At 41.0% G+C, this 25,694-nt stretch overlaps 1 protein-coding gene across 7 annotated transcripts in view; it reads left to right on the forward strand.

Moving 5' to 3' along the window:
• znf827 (zinc finger protein 827) overlaps positions 1-13,826 on the forward strand; it is a 102,356-nt gene extending 88,530 nt beyond the window's left edge. For 3 of the 7 annotated variants that reach the window (XM_017304946.2, XM_008420155.2, XM_008420162.2), the window contains exons 12-14: positions 1,332-1,541; positions 2,665-2,842; positions 8,622-13,826. In XM_017304946.2, coding sequence (XP_017160435.1) covers positions 1,332-1,541; positions 2,665-2,842; positions 8,622-9,459 — 1,226 coding nt within the window. In that variant the 3' untranslated portion in view covers positions 9,460-13,826. Of the gene's footprint in view, positions 1-1,331; positions 1,542-2,664; positions 2,852-6,667; positions 6,719-8,621 lie in introns of all 7 variants that reach the window. The other 4 variants (XR_014089077.1, XM_008420180.2, XM_008420172.2 and 1 more) reach the window with 4 other exon arrangements.
• The last annotated feature ends 11,868 nt before the right edge of the window (positions 13,827-25,694 follow it).

Here is a 25,694-nt window from a genome sequence, read left to right on the forward strand (position 1 = left end):
CTGGACTATTTTTAATCTCCTGATACCCAAAAAGGGAAAAAAAACTGTGGTGTAATTTCCTTTCTCCATGCGAGAAGGTAAGCGGCTGCAGTAAAGGAAGCTGGTTGAGTTTATTAAAAATGCGGCAAAGACCAAGCTGTAATGACCTGCTATATATAGATTTGATGGAAGGTAATCATTCATCCTCCATCCCAGAATAATTTCCCTGCCTGAAAGAGCAGACCCGCTGCGTTTCTACATTGGTGTGTGCCTGTATTAAAGAGAGAGGTCAACCATTTGGAGGCTTCTTCCTGCCTCCATTCACTCCCTCCTGAGTGAATGCCCTTTGTTGCGCTGTGCCCCTAGATGCTCCCGCCATCTTAGCTCCTTCGGCCGTGACCCGCGCTCCCCGGCCCTCCCTGCTGCCGCCCCTCCTCCGTCTAATTCCCCCTCTCTTCTTGCTGAATTGTGGACTCAGAGAAGAGGATCAATAAAAGCCCACTGCATCTTGATTGGACTGGCAGCAGGGCTCCCAGTTCAGGCTGCCTGCTTTTATTCTGCGTGTGTATTGGTAGCGCGCGTGTGTGTGTGTGTGCATGCAGATAACAATGGCAGTGCCCAGAAATAGATTTTCTGCACAGTATGCAGCCCACAGATTTATTTTTGGGTCTCGTTTTTATGTTCAGAGTTCATCATACTGGTGCTTGAAATCCTTGAAAATGTTGGAAAAGTGCTTAATATTGAAACTGCATAGTTTTGTAATAAAGTGCAATCTAACATTTGATTAAAAGCCTAAATTTGGAAAACGTTACTTACAGATGAAACCAGATATTTTCATACATCGAAGAGAGTCAGACATTTTTTCCACTTTGTTTGAAGTGAAATCCAAATAAACCTTTTTTGTTTTAGATCAGTTGGAATCAGAAAAAATATTTGTCTAAATGCCAAAAAACTTGGCAAATTTTTTTTTTTTCTTTATATATTGTATTTAAGCATGCAATTTGAGCAGGAAGGTAATTTACCTCAACACAATTTGCTTGGATTGTGTCAATGATATTAATATTTATTATTGCTAGTGACACAGTGACTTATATTTTATATGTTAAACATTATTGACATTTTTTTTAGTGTTCTTGGGACCACTCAGGTGTGTGGGAAATTTCAAAACAGAAAATTGTGTTATATTTTAGTTGACCTCTACTGTAGAAGGTAAAACACCATCGCTAGATTTTATTAATGATAATAGTAATAGTGATTTGTTTTAAGTGCTTGAATTTTACTTTGGTTATTATTTCTCAGTTTCGTCGTCTCACTAAGACGTAACTCTCACTTCCCTTCCTTCTTCTGTCCAGGTTTGAATTCAAGAAGTCCCCTCAGCGAAACCAAGAGCACCTCATCGTCTCTCTCGGCCCTCAGCGATTCGCTCAACAGCTCGGAGGGCGGGGACGTTGCCCACGGCAACGAAGAACTGAAGAACCTGCTGGTCCCGCCCTTGTCGGCGGGCAGCCAGGCGAGCTGCGGAAGCCACTCGGGATCAGGAACCGAGGACAAGTCGGACAAAGGTTAGGAACAAAGTAAAATCTTGACATCACGTTTGATTTTTTTTTTTTTTTCCCTCATTTAAAATAATATTTATTAACATTTAAAATCAGTCTAATCTATGGTTTAGTTATATTTGAAATACGTTTTCAACAAGTGCAGCAGGAACTAAGACACGAAGCATTGAAGCTCCTTCATTGAGACAGAGAACAGGCAAAGGGGGAGGGCCCACGCAGAATTGGATTTTTCTGATCAATCAGCCACTAAAATCTAGTCCATACATGCCAAATGAAATTATAGGAGCTCAGGAGGGAATGAGATGTTAACTCCACAGGCAGAGTATCATAAATATTTCCTTGGTAATAAATGAGTCACCCCAAACTTTTTTTTTTAAATAGGCTCTTCAAAGAGAGAATAATCTGTGAATGAATTACAGAAAAATATAGATAAATGTAGAAAATAACTTCTTCCACCTTTTCTGATTCCTCCTGCTTCATTTTTAAACATGCTGACCTTTTCGTGTTCTTCCTTCAGTAGTGACTTCCGCACTACAAGATAAACATCAGAACAAAGGGTGAATTTCTGTCCAATCACCAATTTAAAATAAATAAATGAATGAATAAACCTGACCTGCCTAGTCTGAACTGGGCCAATACACGTTTTTTGTCTGAAAAGTTGAAACATGCTGAAAGGAAGTCTCCATGAAAGCACAACACTACTTCAAAAAGCCAAAATGGTAATTATGCTTTAAGGGAAGTTATGCTAACACATGGTAGCATAACTTTTGTTGTGGCTTTTGCATTTTGTTTACCTTTTTTGGGTCAGAAAGGTAAACAAAATGCCTTGTTTATCGAGCTTGTTAAAGGTTTAATCAAGACTGGGACCTAAAGAATGAATTAATTTAATAATATTCCTATTTGGAAATGGAGTTGAGAGCTTTTTATTGATTCACAAAACAAGAACCAATAAAATCACAGATGTGTCAGAATGATGAGATTTGCATGACATTTTGTTTTTACTGTATTTGATTGTTTTCTGGAGGCCGTCTCGCTAAAATCTAGTCTGGATCACATCCAGAATCTAATCAGACTGGATTTGCTTCGCTCATTCTTCACTCATTTTGTTCTGTCATTCTTTTCTCTCCAGGCTTCGAGTGCGTTTTCTGCAACTTTGTGTGCAAGACGCGCAGCATGTACGAACGGCACCTCCAGATCCACCTGATCACGCGGATGTTTGAGTGCGACGTTTGCCACAAGTTCCTGAAGACGCCTGAGCAGCTGCTGGAGCACAAGAAGTGCCACACCGTCCCCTCCGGAGGGCTCAAGTAAGGAAAGCAAGTACAGACACAGGTTCCTAACTCCACCAGTCCTTCCTCTCCATCGTCGTTCCAATTCACCACATACAAGAACCTCCAGAAATACAGATTTACGACAGAGATGTGCCAGCTGAATTATTTAATCTCTACCTGATTTAGGTCAGGTGCCAAAGATATAAAGGTTCACACAAGAAATATATAGAAAACAAGATTAACATACTGTCTGAAAATAAAGTCCTGCAGTTTATGCAAAGTACACCAGAATCTCTGGCTGTAAAATTTCCACCACAGCATTATGCTGCCTTCACCATGCTTCACATCCGGAAAAGACGTCTTAGCTGTGAAAGCCTTGGCTCTTACATACGGCTACAACTTTCACTTCCCTCACCAGAAACCTTTACTCCAGATAATTTGTTTTACCTATGTAAAAATTAAGAATATGTTTTAAAATATTGAGTGAAAATGTCACCCTGGATGAATAATAAAAAAAAAACATTTGTATTTAAAGTCCGTGTGCATCAATCAGCAGACTTGGACTGTTGCAGAATATAGTTGAGGGCCACACAAAATCATTTTAGAGAGCCACAAATGGCCCCTGTGCCGCCCTTTATGCACCTCGTTTATATTTAACAAAGATATAAATAAAAAACAGTTCCCTCCACTTCTGCCACTTTCTAACTAAATAAACCCAGAGGATGATGCTGCCACCTCCATGCTTGTTTGTGAGCCTCAACTCTTCCAAGCCTACTTCTTTACAGAAAGACATATTTTTCTCCTGTTTTGCCTTGAAATATCTCTCCATACGGTATAATCAAGACTGCACAATTCAATGAAGTTTCACCTAATTTTGGTTAAAGACTGCAATTATTTCAAACAAAAACTGGGTAAACCTCTCCTATACGAAATCAGGCACTTCATCTGCCACCATCTTTGTAATCAAGGCGACACATGACAGCTGAGAAATAAGAAGTGAACCGCGAGAGCCACACAGATGACACCTGTAAGCGGCAGAATCGCAGATGCGCGGTCAATTTGAGGACGATTTCAGCCATGTGGCTCGAATCAGTTAACCTCACTTCTCTGCTCATTATCTGCTGCCAGGAAAACCAAACGATGCAAGCTGTAGTTTCACTGCTTGACAGCTTCCCTTGGCAAGTCTGACTTATTAGACAGTGGTCTGTGGGTCTGCAGTGGCTGTTCTGAACAGAAGGGAGAGTGGAAAAGGAGCTGGAAATGGGCTTCCCCTCGGGGTCTGTTGTTCCTCTGCCCACAGCTAACAGCCATGCCAGAGAAAAATATCTGCTGAAATCTGCATTCCAGCAGAAATACACAGACACTTGGATTGGTTCACCAAGTGGCTGATTATATAAAATCTGTTGGCGCACCCCTGAAAGATAATCAGACACACTTTATTAGCTCAGATATCTCAGTTCCTACTGCCTTTATTTATTGAAAATGTTGCTCTTTCTACTATAGACGGGTTATAATGTTCAAATATTTAAACATTTATTCATAATATTCTGATTGGAAGTGCTTCACACTTTAAAGAATCCACTTTTCCACATTTTGTACCATTTCAAGCTCAGCCAAATCCATCCACTGACCTTTTCCCACACACAGACGCTGGCCTCAAGTTTCAATCCATCCAAGTGAATTTTGTTTTTTAAAGTAACGTTTCCAGACTAATTTCAAGCAACATGAGCCATGTTTTTGTTTCGTCTAGTCTGTGCATGTGCAGAATCATTGAAGTGTCACTACGACTGCCGCCTCATCATGTCATGAACAGGAATCTGTGTTCAACATGTGTTTTTCTGTGCAGACATCAGTGGAGTTAGCATGTATTTATCCATCACATGCCACTGGATCAGAGTAGGAAGCTGCACCGACGTCTACTGCAGAGATCAGAACATGAATGCATAGGAAGCCCCTCGTTAGCTCCAAAGTCTCCACACGGCACATTTCCTGCAGCCGCTGTGTGGATAAATCAACTGTATTTGGAATATTTGACATGTTTCTTCTGTCTGCTGTAAATGTTTTTCAAGTTCAAATTTCTAGCAGTGAAAATCTAACTTTTAACAAGTTAACAGAGGTTACTAAGGGAAGCAAAGGGAGCAGTTTTATGTACATATAACTGGTGGGTAAACACTTTGAAACAGTATTTAAACTTTATTATCAAAAACAGGAAGTAGAGTTTGGGTCAGAAGTTTGCATACACTGTTTTTGGGTATAAATGTCATTATTTTTGGGCTTTTTATTTTTCTTCTTAACTTATGGAACTCTAAGCATGATGCTGCCACTACTGTGCTTCACAGTTGATATGGTTTAGGTTGGAAAGCCTTGCAACGACTCCACCAAACACAGTTCTCTTCACCGTGGCAAAATGTCTGGGCATGATGCTGCCACCACCATCTTTGACAATAAACCTTTTGTAAAATACATCTGCAAAGAGTTTTAAAATGCAGCTTTTAATCCACACAACGTCAACATTATATATATATTGATTAAAATATTTACACAAACATCCACCAGTATTTAATTTGTGGTTTGACCACCAGCTGCTAGAACTCATCAAATCAACTTGTTGTTTCTCAACATCCAAATCTTTTAGGCCTCTTAATATTTCTACTCATTGTTTAAAAAATGTCTCCAAAAACACTTTCCCAAACTAAAACTAATTCTTCTTATGCCTTAACCGACTTCCTTTGACTTTACGAATTCAAACAAAAACCTTCCAGCTGCCCTCAGTCGTCATCAGGAACCCGGCTGACAAAACGAGGCCGGTTGAGTCCAACTCTAACATCTAGTTCTTGTTTTTTTTTTATTTCTTTGCTGTAAAAATCCTTCCAACCTGGAAAAGGAGAACATTCCTTCCACACTGCAAAAACACAAAATTTTACCAAGTATTTTTGTCTAGTTTTAAGTTTCAAATAAAACTAATTTACAAGTAGATTTTGTAAGTTAACTTCTAACTTGTTATAATTTACTGTTAAATTATAACAATAAGCAATAAATCAATTAATTGCGTGATAAATTAAAACAAACTCAATCATTTCCATTAGCATGGTTTGTAGTTTTTCTCTTTTTTTCTAAAAACTGGAAAACAAAAGTTTTCAGTTTTGGTGTTTTGGTCTCAACTAGCTTTTTTTTTTTTTTTTTTTTTAGGAAAATTTTGTTTACAAAGACTTCAGTATCCATTTTCTTTGTTGTTTCTATTGTTTTGTTTATTTTGGATATTTAAAATGTCACCCAGTTTCAATGTTAATTGTTCATCAGAAATTAAATTAAACTTTAAAATAATTGCATTCTTGCATTATATTACTTGATAATGGTCTCAAGACAACAATATTATCGTTTATTACAATAATTTCTGGGGGAATTTATCATCAAGCAAAATTTATCGACAGGCCTATTACAAATAACTCCACAGCAAAGTACAGCAGCATGTTTTAAGTCATTAATTCCTTAATTAAAAAGTTCTAGTTCAGATTTTATGACATGGGAAAATGTCTTGTTAAAGGTGAAATAATATGTATAGTATTAACAAATAATTGTAAGTTAGTTTTGTCTCATTTCAAATGTACTAAGATATTTGCACTAGAAAACACTTGATAAAATGTTGTGTTTTTGCAGTGCAGATGAATAATAAAAGCCCAAAATGGATCCTTGTCCGTGACGAGTGTATGTAAACTTGTGGCCGTGTGCGCAGACAGACAGACAGACAGACAGACAGACGGGTGTAGCCAGATGTTTGTGTTTCTCTGTGTGACGGAGCGAGGGAGAGAAGAGGGCCTTGATCATTTCGAGGTTTTTTTCTGAGGTGATTCTGTTCTGCAGGGTTTGTGAAGCGCTTTGGGGCCCAGAGCAGATGAAAGGTGCTATTTAAATGTAAGTGCCACTCATTCCTTCATTTCCCCCCATCATGTCCTCCTGCTCCCATCTTCCTCCAGCCTGTCACTCACCCCCCCACTCTATTCCACCCACACACCCCACTCACACCTGCTCACCTCCATTCTTGCACCATTAAACCGACACACATCTCCAGCATTTTTTCCACACAGTTTTCCTTTATCCGTCCTCCTCCTCTTCATCACTTCCTGTTAATCAATGTCAAGCTGTGTTACTTGGTTGTGAATGACCTGAGTGAAGTTGCCCTCCCCGCCACCGTCTTCAATTCAAACTAAATTGGTGTCGAGGGTCCGTGCTACGTTTGTGCTGGTTTGTGCAGCAACAAGTTTTGTTTGTGCCGCTGTCATCTTTTAAGATATTGATGAAAGTTTCCAGAGGCCAGAGAAGGTCAACCAGCTCCCCCCCAATTGGCGTTAATCATCTTTAGCTGAATAATTGCTCAAACTGGAATTATTAAAATACATTTGTTTAATGGAAACATGGCAATTTTGAAAAAATAAATAAATCTAGTTCTTTGATGAGATGTGTTTGCATAAGGATGAGGTGGTTTTTCAGCTTTCTTGAAATTGGTGTAATGGAAAAGAGTGATGTGATCAACAGCTGGATGTTACTACTGGAGGGAAAGACGAAGAAGACGACAGGAAGTGGAAGGAGGATGATGGCGTTGCATGTTTTTTAAAGACTGATCCTGTGAACAAACTTATTCTAATGTGATTTTTATTGCGTTTCTTTAATGGAAACACTGCAATTGTGAAATTCTGTTTTTGGACATTTAACAACAAGTTTTACGTACATTTGTAATGGAGACACAGCTTCTCTTAGTTTGTGTTGCTGAGACGAACATAGAAAAACCGTCTTTGTTTTAGGGGAATATGGATTTAATTTTGGACCTTTGAGCTTTTAAGACATTGAAAACAAAAGCACTAAAAACGAACATTTTACCAGCGTAAATGTTTCACGGTTGACACCAAATTTGTTAAATTAAGTAAATGTGTGGGGCTGGTTGACCTTCTATGGCTTCCAGAAACTAGTATTAAAGGGAACACAATTCACATTTTGCACGTTTGTGTGCTTCCATTTTGATTTCTATAACTACTAAAAGCAGCCGAAGCTCTTAAAAACTCACCCAGTTAGTTTTTTGGCAATAAGTTGACGTCTTTTGGTGTCTGGAAAATGAGCCTTCAGAATGTAACGTAACAAATCAGCAGGCACTGACCCTCACGCGGAAATCCCAGACCGTTACCTAGCAACCCCAACTGAGTCCAGCCTGTCACCTAGCAACCCAAGCAGAGATCCAGCACGTTTGCTCAACTGGTTTTACAGTGGCTGCTGGAAAAGACGGATATTTAATTGTTTAATTATCATTCAGAAACCACTTGGTGCATTCTTATTGTTTGTGCAGGAAGCTCCATTTCTGCTTTTCAAAGATGCACAGATGTATAATTGTTCATCTGTTTGCAGCCATTTTCACACGTGAGTTGGGGGGCGTGGCCAGCAGCAGCTGATTTGGATTTAAAGTGACAGGAGGCCTTAAAAAAGTTCAATCTGAAAGAATTAGCCAGACTAAAATCTCATAGATTTTGTTAAAAAAAAAAAAGTAATTAACATGTTTTGTGTAGTCCATAGTCCTATCCTACCATGTTTAAGAAAGTATGATGGATCACCTTAATTTCTTAAAAATTAAAGCTGCCCAAATGAAACTTTTTGCTCAAAGCAGCACAAACGTAGCACAAACGTTTGACACTAATTTAGTTTGATTTGAAGACGGTAGAGGGGAGAGTAACTCCACTCAGGTTTGTGAACGTACACTTTCCCTTCAGCTGTCTTCTGCTTCTGTGTGTGGCGTCCGTCCTCCCTCCTCCCCTCTCGTTGCATTAACCAGGTGCCCTTTTTGCATCTACTCCACCAACCGTCCAGCGGCCATGGAGTGCCACCTGAAGACGCACTGTAAGGTGGAGTACCGCTGCCGCATCTGCCAGGGTCTGTGGCCGGACCAGGCCTCGCTGGAGGCGCACATGCGGGGGCATCGCCTGGGCAACCACTACAAGTGCGAGCGGTGCGGCTACCTGTCCAAAACGGCCAACAAGCTCATCGAGCACGTGCGCGTGCACACGGGCGAGCGGCCCTTCCACTGCGACCGCTGCTCGTACAGCTGCAAGCGCAAGGACAACCTCAACCTGCACAAGAAGCTGAAGCACGCGCCGCGCCAGACTTTCGGCTGCCGAGAGTGCCCCTTCACCACCACGCACCCCTTCGTCTTCAGCCGCCACCTCAAGAAACATCAGAGCGGAGGCCCGGGGGGGTCGGACGGAGGCGTGGGAGGGGGAGGCGAGGACGAGGAGGAGGAGAAGAGTGGCGGCAGCGGCGGCAGCAGCCCCCTCATGAGCCTGACAGCGTCTCAGGCGCTGCAGTCCGTCGCGCTGTCGCTAACGCTGGGCCGGTCCCGCCAACCGGAGACGGCCAGCACCAACGGCGGCGCGAGCCTCAGCATCAGCAGCCCCTCCCTCTTCCCTCCCTCCTCCCGCCACGTGTTGGAGCAGTACAGGAACGGCGAGCAGGCCCACCTGATCCCCCTCACCACCCTTTACACATTCCACTCGCACCTCCACTCAAGATGGCGGCCGGCCACGTCTCCCCTCGTCTTCGCCTCGCCTTCCCACTCCCACAAACACTCCTTCCTGGCCTACCTGGGACTGATGGAGAGGGCCAAGACTGTGTGACCTCACCCACCTCCACCTCTTGACCAGTGCAGCGGGAGCAACGTCTTTTCCAATCAGACCAGCAGAATAAGCTGGACCAGACAAACATATTAAAGGACGAAAAATAATAAGAAAAAAAAACATTTATAAGAGAAAAACGCTGTACATGCTAAAATGCATTTATATCAAAAAGCTGCTTTTCTTATCAGTTCTATCAATTGAATTATTACTACTACAAGTACTACACTCTATTACCTTTTTGTTTTCTGTTTGTAAGCATCTGAATGACCTGGACCCAGTCGCTTTATCTGATGAAACTCGCGGTTTTATAGGTATTTTTCTTTAGTCGTTTGACAAAAAAACGGTTGGGTAGGGGGAAGGGAAAAAAAGACAAACATTGCAAGTGCTACATTTTAGTGCATTTATGTCCCTTTGCTATTATGCATCGAAATGGCATGCCTGTTTCTGTGTTTCAGCTAGCTGTGACGTCATTAGGAAGCTGAACTCCAGATATCCCGAAGTGTTAACCGCTGCGACTCGGACGCAACCAATGAGACGGGAAAGCTTTTCATCTGAAAGGTCACGTTTCCAAAGCGACGCCTCAGACCATGCACTTACTTACTTATTTATCAACCTTGTACATAGTTTTGTAGCCCCTCGCCCCGTTCCCGTCTGTTTGAGTTGCTTTTCTTTTGTATAACGTGACGGCGTGACGTGCGTTGCTGCTGACTGATCTCAATTCTGTCTCAGAATCAATGTGGTTTTGTGGATCAGATGAAGCTAACAGGTTTGTTTGTTTGTTTGTTTGTTTGTTTGTTTTGTAAGCTTGGAAGATTTGATTACACTGCAAAAACACAAAATCTTACCAAGTAATTTTGTCTAGTTTCTAGAATAAATACCTTAGTACATTTAAAATAAGACAAAACTAACTTACAAGTAACTTTTTAGTGAGATGTAGGAGCTTGTTTTAAGTCGGTAGTTTCTTAGTATTGATGAAAAAGTTCTTGTTTCACTGGCAGATTATTTCATTTATAACAGAAAAAATTTTGTTGTAAGTGAAAAAATCTGCCAAAGCAACTCGTACTTTTTGTAAAATCAACATTAACTAGACAAAAATACTTGGTAAGAGTTTGTGTTTTTGCAGTGACTGTAAATATAGAAAATATTCAATCTGAACTATAATTGAGAAAGATGCATTTATTATCAGAGAAGCTAAATATTAAAGTTTTTTCATATTCCCAGGGGAATAAGCAGTAAAATCTTACAGAGCGGGGGTCATCTCAACACGTCAGCTAGTGTTTAAAAAAATATAGCAATATATGCATCGCTGCAGCTGCGTGCAGTACTGTGCAAAAACATCACCTTCGGTTCTTTTCTCCCAAGATTTCTTTAAATCTGTTAGTTTTAGCTGCTTTTATCCTCGACTTCCTACCAGTAAATTATCACGTTTTTACTAATTAGGTTTAAATTGTTCATCTCTTACCTATGAAGGCATGAAAACCTTAAAACTTAAGGGATGGATCCACAATTCTTAGTCACAGACAAAGATGTATTGTTAGTGGTGGAACCAACCCGACTGGACCGCATCCGCAGTCAAATAAACACGTTTTATTTGTTTTTTTTAGTGGATCTGGACCCAATTGGGTCGTCTGAACTGAAAACTGAGCTGGAAGCTGCTTTATTTTTAACTTTATGGACAAAAATGCTCTGGCTACAACACAAACGATCAAATGACTATTTACAATCAGAGTGATGGAGCTGATAGCATGACTAACCAACCAGCTAGTTAACAGCTTTTGGGAGCAGAGTTACCAGAAAGGAAGATATTTTATGCAATAAGAAGTTTAGCTGGAGTTCATTCAAGTTTTTTATATAATAAATCAATATTATATATGGTGTAACTCTAATTATTTGGCTTATTTTGGCAGCAGTGTCAATTAAGAGACGAGATCACCTTTATTTAAATATTATGACTCAAATGTTATCCTGTGAGATCACAAACCGCCAGTTTAAGTTCGCGACCAAAGATTTCGTCTTAGCTACACGTCGTCAACCTGGTTTTAAAAGCATTACTACATGTTATTTTTTTCCCTCCATTTGTCAACTTTTCTAGTGAAAAACTAAAAATCTTAATTTGCGATCAAAAGAACAGCCAAGGTATGAATAAAACGTATAAAAGAGTTTTAAAAAAAGTCAGGAATGACTGCAATTAAGGGTAAGTTGAGGGTTTAAAACTTTTGCACAGTACTGTAATTAATCATGATGTTTCGCCCGTATGCATGCAGTGCAGCCCCCCAGTCTCCTGTAGTCACTGGGAGGCCTGGTGTTTGGTGATCCCTGCCTTTACGTGTGTCTGTAAGCAAACGTCCTGTTATTATTTCTGAGACCAGGTTGACATCAGCGCAGCAGATATGCAGATCTATGTATCACGCATCCATATGTAGAAGAGATATATGAGAAAACTGTTTTGTGGAGGCGACCTGCTGCGGGTTAGCGAGCTTCCCTGCCAGCCAGAGTCGCCACAGGCCGATTCAATGGTGCTTTTTGGAGCTTTTTGTAATTTTTGTGTACAAAAGAGGAAAAAAAAACTGTTCCAAAATGACTTGAATGAATGTATTTTTGTTTATGTACATGAAAAAGATGCGATACAGAGGAGCGTGAAGAGTTCTGGTAGAGACGGTGAGGGGGGGGAAGCTGGTGTGTCTGGTGGCCTTTCTGTGTCTTTTTCTGTTGGGTTTTTTGTGTTTTTATATTCAGTTTTGTTTTTTTATTACTGAGCCTTTTACATCATATTCAGCATTTTCTACTAACGCTCACCGAGAAGCTCCTGTAGGGTGCAGAGAAGAAGAGAAGCCATGGTTTGTACGGCGTTGCGTTGAGCGGCTCCGGCTAGGCAGGCCGACTTGGTACTGCTGTTCGTCCAACTTCCCCCCTTCTGTCGACCTTTGAGTTTTAATTGCACTCGTTATTGTTACTCTTTAAGCCAAAAGCACTTAAACGTTTTATTTTATTCTTTTTCTCTTTTTTTTTTTTAGAGCAAACTTGGATCCATAATGGGACTCAATCAGCCCCCCTTCCCTTTAGCTTCTGCTCGTTTCTGACGGTGCAAAAGGCTGCGCCTCTGTGAAATCGGAGAAAAGTCAATGAACACAAATTGCAGGAATTAGACAGTAGAGGTCAAGCTCCCCTCCTGGGAACTAAAGGTCCCAGACTAAATAGTTCTGGCCAATTTTGCACAGTGCTGCACTTTTTTTGATGATGAGAATATGTATTTATCCATAAAAATGCTGAAGGAAAGGTTTGTTCTGGCGACATCAGGCAGCGTAGTTCCAGTATTTTCTTTTTTTAAAAGGCTTTATGTATCGATTGCGCTTGTGTTCCTAAGTGTTCTTCAAGCCAAATTCCCTTATTTGTAATGTTTTTGTATTATTGTTATTATTATTATCTCTGTTTAACAGGTTTTTTTGTTGTTGTTTTTAAATTTCTCTCGTTAAATTTGAAATTTCAACGATCTTGGACCGTTCCTGCGTCTCGCCACCGGATGTGATGTTAGGATCGAATCCGTCACGTCCCGCTCTGGGAGCGACGCCGCAATCGTCTTCCCCCCCCCCCCGCGTTCCATTCCCGTTTGTTTCCTGAGAGAAAGGAGCATCCTTCCCAACTGTTTTATCTTTTATACTCTAGTGCCACTTGGTGGAAGGAAACCACCTGAGACTTCTGAGAATGAGTCAAACTAATTGTCAGGGTCCAGTAGAGTAGGATAAGAATGTGTCCGCGCTTTTTCTGTCTTTTCTTACAGCGGAATCGTGACTTTCTGCACTTCCTCTCGCCCCCTTTAGCTTGAGTTTGATGTTTGGAAAGGTAAACGGGGATCAAGTCGTTTAAAGCACTTATCCTGCTTGTTTTTGTGTTTTGTTTTTCTATGACTGGAGGGGGTTTGCTCAGTTGTCCGCAGCACAATGACCTTCTTTTCAGCTCGACTACCTTCTCAGCACTTCAAAGTATGCATGACACGTTTTCTCTCTGGTCCTTCAGCACTTAATTGTGTTTCCAACTCGACTCCCGGGGTTTGCATTTAGATGCACTGTCTACAGTCGGTTAGCTTTAAGTTTGGCTGTATGTCATGATTAGAAGGAAAAAAAAAAGGCTCAACTATCTTAACTTTTGGCACTTGGTAAAGATTGGTATGTGCTGTACAAAGCTTTTTTTTATTACTCCATTGTTAAGGCTGTACAGGGTTGTGACGATAACTGGTAAATAGATCATTTGTACTTTTTCTTTTTGGGTTTGTATTATTTTATTTTTTTTCTTGTTTCACTTTATTTTATGTTCAACTTGCCAGATCTAAATGTAACAGGATTTGAAAGTAAAGCTTACATCAGATATTACGTCCGTTGTCTGTCGTCTCTTTGGTTGTTGTTGAACAGTGTTTTAAATGTCTGTTTGTTACACATGCAAAAATACAAAGTTTAAGTTTTTAATGATGGGGAAAGTCAATTTAACCATTTTAATGTTCAGTCAAAGCTCCTTGAAAGGCAAAAAAGTCCAATTTGTTCTAATTTGCTGTAAAACAATCCAATGTTACAGCCGTTCTGAAGGATTTATGAAACATTAATACAAATTTAGCAACTGATTCTATAATGTTGGTTACAAAAAGAATGAGGTAAAGTTTTTTTCATCCATAGAAGCCCAGCTGATTATATCAAGTAAAGATTTTGTTGGCCAAATCATAGAGGAAGAAATCCTATAACTGCTGCAGGTTTTTGCTCAGCTGTTGTTTTTATTATTGACTCGGAAATGGAAGCTCCAGTAATAAAACTGGATTAAAAATGGAGACTTTCCACTCCTGGTAATAAAAAAAACAAAACAGCAATAATGAACTAGAAAAAAACCTTGAAAATTTACTACTGCTTCTACATGGCAAATCGTTTTAAATGGGTATTTTGAACATTGGAAATATTTGTTTTTAGGCTGTTTGACGAGGCCTTTTCATCATACCGTAGCAAAGACGAGCTCTGTGCTGTTAATCATGTCATAACCACGGGGAGCTTGACATCAAAATGTGTGGCAGATATTTTCTGAGTAAAAAGATAAAACACCAGTTTAAAAAAAGGACACTTTTATATTTTTAAATATAACATCCTTCGCCCTGGATGTCTGACTGCTGACGGAGTGTAGCCGGTCTGTTTGCTCCCAGTGTTGCTCAAAGGCACTGCAGGAGTAGTTTCACCTTAAACGCCTTTGCTACCGCTTTACATCATCAACTAGCAAAGCTAGCTAACCATTAACTAACAGCTTCGTCGCTTGTTTAGAGGTTCTTTCGGAAACGGTAAATCCAAATCAAGTGTTTAATCAAAGAGGCTTCTGTCAGAGTAGGAGGAATGGGATTACCACCTGGCTTGTGCTACACTTGACCTCCCTGTTGAGGAGGTGGAGCCAAAGATCAACTACGAAGCGCTAGCCTCCCTTCCAGACCGGGAAGGTTCCCTGGCCATCCAGATCCTGGAGAGCTTTGCATTTCAGTCTGGTCTACCATCATCAAAGACGTGGAAGAGGTTTCAGGATGTTCTGACCTCTGATAGTCCAGTGGAGTCGATTCGATTTGGGGAGTAAAACTGCAACATTTCAGCTGCTTCGTTTTCACACTGAATTATGTCAACGACATGAAAACCTCTGAAGACGACATGAGAACAATTTCCTTCTATTCAAAATGTAAACAAAAATGGAGTAGCATCAGATTTTAGCAGTTGTAGGGTTTCTGTTCTGTCTTTGGTAAAAGGCCACAATCCATTTCTCCCTCTAGACTTGTGCTTTTGTTTTTGGTTGCATTTACCCAGAATGCCCTGCGCTATAGCTGCTTTTGGAGCGCTTGCATCCACATGTGCAGTCAAACTACACCAGGGTTCACTTTAACTGAACCAAGACAGGATTTCTTGCCTTGGTTCCTTGTCTTGAACAAGGTTGTCTTTTTCAAGACAAGAAAAAGAAAACCTCCCAAACGGTTTTGGAGGTTTTGGGAGGTCCCAAAACCTCCCAAAACGAACCAGACTTTCTAGGCAAACGAACTGGAGTTTGATAAAAGTGGACTAAACGGGGCTGGTGTGAATTCACCCCAAATCCAGTTTGATGGGAACTCCTCAATCACAACCTAGTAAAAACCTCAAACGGTCAACAGCGAACCGTTTTAGGCTACAGAGAGCGTCTCAATCATCCATCGGCAGCACCAGGTAAGCAAGAAGCACCAATCATCTATGAGGGACGAGGCGTTCTCTAATTTCTAACAAAAGCATGCCGAGATAATAATAAGGAATAGGATCTGTCACTGTGTCGCGCTGGTGTTCTTATTAGAGCGATGGGAGGTCCCTCAGCCTCTCCTTTCTGTGTTGCAGTAATGAAAGTTACAGCACGTTCTCGCCCAGCCAAAGGTTGGCCCTGCCTAATGAAAACAGATGAAGCAGAGATAAAGTGTTTGCCGACATTAAGGGACTCATTTATCACCGTTAGGCCTGGAGCTACAGAACACCTTGGTCTGGAGCCTTCCTCTAACAGGCGCTGCCTCCCAGCACCCCAGTGGCTCTGCAGCCTCCCAGACGCATGCAGCCCTCCATCTTCGCCTCCGTTTCCTCTGTCATTCCTTACATGCTCGCATTGTGCTGCACACACCCACACCATCTTATCTGCACACGTTACACATTCAGCAGGAGGGTGGAACAGAGAAAAGAGCGTTTTAGAGGAACCCTTATCAGATCTGAAGGATTTGGTAGTCCTTGCGGGACCGCCATCACTGCGCCCCCGACGTTGACCCTAGTGGGTTCAACAGCCATCCGACGCTGAATCTCCTCTGTTGTGGGGCCATGTTCTCATCTAGCTGCTCATCTTGCCTGTGTATTAATGAATCTTTTCGGCTGTGTTTAAAGCTGCTTAATTAAGTTCAAAGCAGCGCTCGGGGCACAGCGCGCCTGCTCAGCCGACCTCTCTACGAGTGGAAGTGTTGATTAGGAAGTAAAGAGACATTGCGGCACTGCAGGGGATGGCTATTGATTGAAGGGATAGAAAAACCTCATTTGGATTTTTTTTTTTTTTTTTTGGACTTGAATATCAGGCATCTAACCGGGAATGATGGTATTCATTCCCTGAATCCCAATAACGCCCCTTCTGCGCCAACAGTTTGGTGAAATTGCCAACTAAGTGAGGAATTTCTGCGATGAGACCAAACGGCGGAGTTTTCCCACATCCCAATAAAAGCCCTTCACCCCAGGCCGAGTTGGCTGCGCCGTGTCGACCTTTCGTCACAACCTCGTCGAAGTTGGCCGCTGTCGATCAATAGCATGTTAGCTTTTTGTTTGTAGGTTCAGGCCGCCTTGGCTTTATTACAGCTGCAGAGAGTCACGGGGGAGCCATGCAACGCTTTGAGAGAGTGGAGCTCCCTCTTGTTTGCCAAAAGTGTAATCCCGCCGTGACCTGCTGCAACCCTGCCCTGAGAGGAAAGCTGCTTAGACAGAAGTGTGTGTCTGTGGGAGCTCCCAGCTGCCTGGCCTCTATACAACATGTACCTCACTCCGTTTTTTTGCCTTCGCAGCATCTTTTTACTGCATGTCTTATCTTACCCCTCTCTCTCTCTCTCTCTCTCTCTCTCTCTCTCTCTCTCTCTCTCTCTCTCTCTCTCTCTCTCTGTTTCCTCTGTCTGTAAATTCAACGCATGCTTCATTCAGCCTCAATGCTCGCCCTCTTCGCCGCTTATTCATCTTCCATCAAGGTTTTGAGCCACGGCTTTGGTAAGTGGAGACAGATCTAGCTTTTTTTTTTTGCCCTCCCTCTCTCTAACAGAGAAAATAAACACACAGTCCTGCCACAGATAACCTTCAGTGAAGTCTGCAGAGCAGGACCAGCGGAGCACAGGAAGGAGAAAATGAAGGGAAGGAAAATGACCTCTGGTATCGATTCGGTTCGAGTTGAAGTCAGGGCTGAAACAAGCTCCGCCAAGGCAGCTTGTTGATTTTTGCAAATCTATTCAGCTTTGAAAAAAAATTATGGGGGGGAGGAAACTTAGCGAATGTGAAATTCAATGTTTATTCAGACCTTAAACGATTGTTGAAGTTCACCCGACCTGCAGGGAGCATATGCAGTTCAATGCAGCGGGGCAAGAAGATGACATGTTCCAGCTTGTTAAAAAAAGCATTCCTCATTTACACCAAGACGTTGCATGATCTGATGGGCTGGCTTGTTGTCATTTACTAAAAAAAAAAAAAAAAAAGCTGGACACACATGCATGTTATTATCAGCGCCCGTCCCAGGAAAATAGCATCAGTGGCCGCCCGCTCCCCCGCTGCGCCCGCTCCCCAATCTCTGGGGTGAGACATCACTCTGCGGGGGTCAGCAGCAATCTGATTCGGGAGGCACTGCGGGGGGTGTTTGGGGTGAACGGCTTACCCACAAGTCTGTGGGCCAGGCGTATCCAGACTTTAGGCGGCCCGAATCAGCAGGGGAGACAGATCATTCCCCCCCCTGCTGGCTGCCGCCTCAGATATGAAGCTAATGCTGGGCCACTCCAACTGAATGACAAACACATCGTTGAGCTAAAGGACCAGGAGGAGGATGGTAATGGGCTCCGGGAGACCAGCGATATGGCAGGCCATTGCCATATAAAATCAAACCATCCTCTCCTATATATTTACTGTCTAAGATGTTGATATAAGTCATGTTGTTATTTAAAAACACAGCTTTAAAGTGAAACTAAGATTTTCTTGAAACCCTAAAAGTTTCTAATGGCCTTTATAGCTGCTCTTGATGTGCATTATAGATGTCCACACTGCAAAAACACAAAGTTTCTTGGTCTAATTTTATCTTGACACACTTGAAATAAGACAAAATTGAATTACTTTTCAGTGAGATACAGGAGCTCGTTTCAAGTCAGTAATTCCTTAATATTGAGGGGGGGGGAGTATAGTTACACTTTTGTAAGTGATTATTTCACTCACAACATGGGAAAAGTCGCTTTGTTATGAGCTAAAATAATCTGCTAGTTGAGCTTTTTCATGAATATTAAGGAATTTTTAACAAGTGTTTTTTTTCTTGCTTCAAAGCTGCTTGTAAGTTGGTTTTGTCTTGTTTTAAATGTACTAGCGCACCTTTCACAGGTAGCTGAACTGCAATGCTAATGCTAACTTTAAGCAGCTAGCTGGCTTAACAAGCACATGCCAACATTTTTTAGCAGCTGCTTGTGCTAACTCTAACGTCCTCGGTAGCTATTTATGCTACATAAAGTTAGCATTACTGCAGTTCTAATGCTAGCTTGATTTATAAGCTAACTGATGCTAGCTTCCACTACCAGTTGTGCTGCTACATGAATACTGGTCTTTATGCTAGCAGGAAGTATTCAGGTTAAACTGTTTCATTTTTATTTTTCCTGCTGTATAACTAGCTGCATTTATGTAAACATGCCAACTGATACTGTAATTAATCTTTGCTGCTTTAATTGTATTAACCACCCAAAGAGGACAAGTCCAACCCAAGTTAAAAACACCATATTTTCACACTAAATAGCAAGAATATGAATGTCTGGGACATGAAAACCAAAACATGTGGTAGTTAACTCTTTAAATGCAAAGGATTCTGTAATTTGAGCTTTAAAGAATGATGGTTGAAGTGTCTAAAATTTTCATTTCTGCAAGAAAAATGTTCAATTTGACCAAAGGAAATGTAAAATCCAGAAATGTGTGCATCTTTTCATTAGATTCGGTTGAAATTTATGTTACAAATTAACTTGCCATACAGCTCTTTCCAACTATAATCTTGGAAATGGATAAGAAACAAGCCTGCTGACTCCCCTATTGTCAGGCTCTGCTGTTACCATAGCATTCAGTGACAGCCACCAGCCATAGGTTACTTAGTTTCTATGGGTAACAATCGACACTGCACTTCACTTCCACTGTGACACTGAACTTACTGCTGCAACCCACTGATTCTCAACAGCTTGCAAAAGCTCTCAAAGATATTCATTTTAAAACAACAAAGCACACTTGAGTCTGTGTTTTTATTGCGGTTATTTTAGCGATTCTGGATCTGTTGCCGTCTAAAGTGAAGAGAAGTAGTCAAGAGAATGCGGCCCAAGGTCGAGCCCAGACTAATCTGCCTGCTTATTTCCCTGGATGGAGTAATGAAGAAGATCCTGACCTCTGGCCGACCGGGAGAATCTGGAGCAGAAATCTGTCCTGGATACTAATTAGGCAAAAGTAAACTGAAATATTAAAATAGACAAACATATACGACATACGGTAACACAAGACAGTGTATAAGATCTGAGGCATTGTAAAATAAGACTTTGAAACGCTTTAGCGCTGAAAAAGAATTAGCTTTGATGTTCTGCACCTTCTGCCATAAAATGTAAAGTCTGACAGGATAACAAGCTGCTTCTTAGTCCACATTCAAAAGACGAGAGTTGATTATAACCGGGTTAGCTCCCCTAATTATCTTCTGCACTTGAGCTTTTAATGATTTCCATGATTCAATTATCCCTAACTAAATTCCTGTCTTCAATCAATTAAAGCTACAGCAGCAGAGTCATCCATCTTCTGATCAGGACATCAGAAATCCCTCCATCCATTCTCGTTTGTCCAGGGAGCGGGTCAAGCAAATTAAAAACGCTTTGCATCCATCTATGTCCTCTCATCTTTTCCTTCACATATTCCAACCTTTATTCTGTTTACTTTTGATGTGTTTGGGATGGATGTGGACCGCTGCGTGGCTTTAACTTTACAAATATCAACCCAGTGTTTAATAAGTTTAACCTGCAGCAACAAATAACAGCAATGCCTCCAGAGGCATCCTCTAGCTTTGTGGGGCCCCTGAGCAGGATGCTGTTTGGGGCCCCAAGTTTATAAAAGTACAATGAAGAGATTAATAACCATTTAGATGTTCCACAAAAAAAAAACTAAAGGTGAATTAAACAATACAAAACTACAATACAGGGGAAAATGGCAATATTTTATACATCAATAAAAATACCAATTTTGAATGTTTGTAAAAACTCTGCTAGAATCTAAATTAACAGGTAAAGTGTCAGTAGCTTTGTTTCCATTACTAACATGCACAAAACTTTGTCAATTTTCTGCTTATGTCAAAAACCAATTTTGCAATTGTGGTGTTTTTCCATTAAATAATAAATTAAAGTCACACATGAATAGGTTTGTTCACACGATAAGCCATTAAACAGCATCATCCTCCGACCACTTCCTGTCGACGTCTTCGTCTTTTCCACCAGTAGTAACATCTGTTTGTTAATCATGACTTGTGTGAAAAAAGTCATGATTATTCAATGACAATTTAAGCCATTTCAAACTGGCACAAAACCTTTTTTTTTTTTTTAAGAGTTTGTTTTTAATCAAATTTATTTTTAAATATGGTCAATGGAAACTCAGCTTGTCTGTTATTCACATGGAAGCACAAACTATTCATTCACATGTGACAAAGCTGAGCTTATGAGGAACAAGTTACAGCTAAATAATAATTACGAAAGGCTAGCTAGCATGACAAAAAAAAACTTTACAAAATTTTAAAAAGACATTTCACCTCTTATCCAGCTAACGTCCCCAACAAGTGTGTCACCTTTATCCTCCATTTCCTCTGGTTTGCTTTGCTTCTGTTTTTCCAGGCTACTAAACTTCTTTTGGATGCCATTTTGTCAAGTTTACGTTTCTTGCTAACAGCAATTAAGAGTCACTTATTCCTGCCATACATGTCAATGCCAAATATGATCTAATAATGTTGATATTTGCCGTTAATTTGATTCATATCTCTTTTTTAAGCGTTTAAAGAATGTAAAGATAAAGAGTTTATAGCGGGAAACGTTTGGCACCATCTTCTGGAACACAGAGAAAGTTTCTTCTTAAGATGTTTTAAAGCAAAAATCCCACAAAGAGGCTGGTAAAAAATTAAACATTAATGTTCGAAACCGTCAAAGAGATTTCTGCAACTGTTGTCAGCAACGCTCAGGTCTGTTTAGCCTGTTCAGAGTTGAATTAGAGGAGGAAGAAGAAGGAGCACAGAAATGGTTGCCAAGGTGCCCAGATAGTCATTTAACCCTCATTGGTTGAGAGGGAAGCCAAGGGCAGCGCAGCCTTTTCACATGCTGCTCTTTCCATCCCCATTATCTCCTCCGTCTCATCCCTTCACCCAGCAATGTGGTGTCCATGAAAGGGTTTAGCATTTTGTTAAAGGGAAATACCAGACTGTGCTCTTTCTGTGCAGGCGCGCAGGACGGGGGCCGAAGATTAGGTTTGATGTTTTATCGCCGCGGCGCCTTTCTTTTCAGCAAAAATAATTTAACAGCAGTCCCCCAGCTGCAGAGCGCAGCGTCAGGGCTGGTTTGGTCACATTTAACCGCGGGTTAGATCAAACACAAACACAGGCCGGCTACACTGCGGCGGGCCCCGTTTCAGCACCCCACCATGATCAAATCTGTGGCTGAAACACGGCCGCAAACTTCAACTTCATCTCACTCAGAAGGGTTCTTTCAGGCTCTCGCTTTTATTCCCATTTAGGATTAGGATTGGACGGAGAGTACGTTCCTTGGCACATTTTTCAACAGAGCTCCCCCTGGAGCTGCAGGACAAAGACTATCGCAACAATTACTCTGACAGCGCTTTTCTAAAGTGCACTTGATTTATTTGATTAGCTGAGATTAATGAGTCTCCCAACAGCCAACCGAGATGTGCAGCACCACCCAACGATCCATCCAGCAGCTGAAGGAGTCCACAGGTCAAGAAACGAGAAATAAACAAAACTACAAAACTGATAATGTCACATCCAGCCCTTTGGACATGTAATCATACTCCTTGAATCTTTTTCACATTATATTATGTACAGTCTCAGGTTTATGTGATAAACCAACAGGGGTGAAATTATTAATCATGATCAATTAATTAAGTAATTTAGCAATCGATTGATCGTTAACTGGAGTATTGAGCCTATTGTCTAAAGAACAATATGCTAATTAAACAAACAAAAAAATGCATTTAGGATTAAAACAATCCTTTGTCTGTAAACATGTTCTACCCAAACTGCTCAGGTGACAAATTTAGCTTCTCCTTTTCAAATTCTGTAAAAAGGGAAAAAAAAACAATTATCTTTTGCTATTCCGTTATCAATCAATTAAAATTATACCAGATTAGCCAAACACTGAATTCAAAACAGTGCAGAAAAGACTGAGCTGTTCACATGATGGATGATGCTGTTAGTGTTTTTGCATTGCAGATGCATCAAGCATATACTAATTTAATGCATTGTTGTTGCATGTCAAGAAATGTTTATTCTCTTACTTTGAAAGGAATTGAATTGATTATTTGCATTTTTTCATGTATTTCTAATTTTGTACAAAGTTGAAGGTGCAAGTTCTTAAAATCCGATTAATCGTCACAATAACTAAAATAACCAGCCCTAAAAGCAGATCTCACATCTTTTCAGACCCCCATCCCCTTTCACACAGTTACCTCTAAATGAAATGTCACCTAACCTATATGAAGATGTCTACTGTGTGAGACCTAGTCTCAGTATAAACAGGCCTATGGGTTTGTTAGGGAACATTAGTGAACAAGCAGCATCACAAAGACCAAGGAACTCACCAGAAACTGTACAAAATAATTGGTTTGTTTTCTCCCCTCCAGGCTAAATGCTGAATTATCTGCCTCTTCAAAGTTTAAATAACTTGGAGACACCCGGCCTCCCACTCTGTGCCAGGAAGTGCAGCGTTGTGCTCGCTGGTCGGCTGTTTCCAGGCCAGCAGCAGGTTACAGTCCGGTGCTGTTGGCATCGACTGCCGCCCATCTGCCCGAGTTGACACGTTTGCTCTTACATCGCTTGTTTCCGGAGGACGGAACGTGCTGCGGTGTCCTGGCAGAGCTCCCTGAAATGTCAACCTGGCGTAACAAACCCGCGCCGCCCCTTGGACCTGGCGGGCCTGGCGGCGCGGGCCGCTGCCCCACATCAGACGGGCAGCGTGAGCCAGGAACATGCCACGGTAACACACACCGCTGATGGACTGCTGGGGCGCCACCATCTTGTCCGGGGTGAATACGGCTTGTTGGGTTGGGGAGGAGGATGATTGTTCTCATTATAGGCCTTGAACCTTTTCAGGACATCAGGCCAGCGGATGAGAATGGGAATCCATTCAGGGAACAAAATCTCACCAAGTACTTTTGTACAGTTTCTGAGCAATAAAACTAACTTACAAGTTTGTTTCCATAAATAATCCCTTATTGATTAAAAAGTACTTGGTCCACTGGTGGATTATCTCACTTATACAGAGACAGTTTTCTCAAAGTGAAAAAATCTGCTAGTGGAAAAAGTACTTTTAAAAAATCAATAAAGAAATTCTTTATTAAAACAAGCTCCTTTATTGTGCTTGAACGTTACTTGTAAATTAATTTTGTCTTATGTTAAATGCATTAAGATATTTGCACTAGAAACATTGTGTTTTTGCAGTGATTTAAAATGTTTTTTATCAGAATCTTGTCTTGAGCCCAAACTAACAGTTACAGACTATAAAACATGCAGAAGTTGCTGTATTTAGTGTTTGTTCACACAAAATAATTCAAGCATTTTCAAGGTCAGTTTTAAACTTTTCCAGGACCACTTTTGGTAGATTAAGACAAAACAAATGAAGTAAAATAATTAGTTTTAACTCACTGTTACATGTTGTCATTTATTACTGTTATTAATATCTTGTCATAGTATTAAACTATAGCAGGAACGAGGTAAACTAAAATAACTTGATGAAAACATGCAAATTTTGGGAAAACAACCTTATTTTGTCTCTAGGATGAGATGTTTTTTGACTATTGAAATTTGTTTATTTTGCTGAACTGTAATGGAAACACTTTTTTTGTGTCACGAGTCACATGACCAACAACTGGATGTTACTATTGGTGGAAAAAACAACAAAGACGACGACAGGAAGTGGTTGGAGGATGAACAAGTTTTTTAATGACATCGTGTGAACAAACTTATTTTCATATGATTTTAATATGGATTATTTTATTGAATGGTAAAACTATTGTAAAATAGTTTTTAAGACATTAGCAATAGTTTTGCCTACATTTGTAATGAAAATGCTGCTACTGAAACAATTCAAACAAATTACGTCAAGTTAAATGACCTTCCTGTTCAAATTAAATGCTTAAACAGTTACAAAAAAAATGTGTTGAAAATGTTCTCACCACGTTTTCTGGCATTTAGCAAATAGAAATAATTTTGATTATTCTAACCGAGTTTAGTCAGATTTCACTTCAAACAGTGGAAAATAAAAGTGTCTGGTTTCAACTGTAAATACGTTTTTAATCAAACTTTTAGATTGCACTTTATTACAAAACTGTGCAGCTTGAATATCAAGCAATCTCCAAATCTTAAAAACGCTGCATTTAAACGGAAGGATTTTAGCCTGGTTTGGTGCAGATGGTGCAGGAGGTGCAGCGAGGTTCTGGTGTTGGCTGACTCGGGCCTGCAGGCCCCTCAGGGCAGCAACTGTGAGCGGTCATTAACTCGGTGAGCAGCAGAGAGGGGACTCCTGCAGTAGTTAACAGCTAAATCCTCCTCATCGGTGCTAAGCACCAACAACAGCTCCGTCCTCAGCGCCAAAGAACATCGTGTTGGACCTTATAAAAAACTAGACGTCGTTATGCAAGAGCGAACCAGGAAGCGGTGGATCTCTACTGCTCTGTGCCGAATGTGAGGTTACAGCCAGAGCGCCTGGCAGCTGTCCATACAGTGAATCGTGTGTGTGTGTGTGTGTGTGTGTGTGTGTGTGTGTGTGTGTGTGCGTGTGTGTGTGTGTGTGTGGATGAATATGTGTGTGCGCGGATGAGCTGTGGACAGGTATGACAGGCTGACCTCCACGTGTTACCAGAGAGAGTGTGTGGCCCAGTGTTACCTGTCATAACACGGGCTGCCTGGGGCCCAGAGCAGCAGCCTGACCAGGCCACTGGGCAGCCAGAAATAATAGAGACTGGCAACAGGGCAACGAGGGGTCACATGGAGGGAGAGACAGGGAGGAGGAGGAAGAAGGGATAGGGGAATATGACAGGAGGATTCTGCATGCAGTTTTTACTCCATGACAAATTTAAAGACTTTTACTGGTTCTATACATTTATAGAAGAGATGGATGGATGGATGGATGGATGGATGGATGGATGGATGGATGGATGGATGGATGTTTCTTTAATGGGAAGAGGATTATAATCTGTAAATATCAACGTATTTCCCTC

This window comes from Poecilia reticulata, chromosome 1, assembly GCF_904066995.2.
Source record: "Poecilia reticulata chromosome 1, P_reticulata-male-v2, whole genome shotgun sequence".
NCBI classification, from domain to species: Eukaryota; Metazoa; Chordata; class Actinopteri; order Cyprinodontiformes; family Poeciliidae; genus Poecilia; species Poecilia reticulata.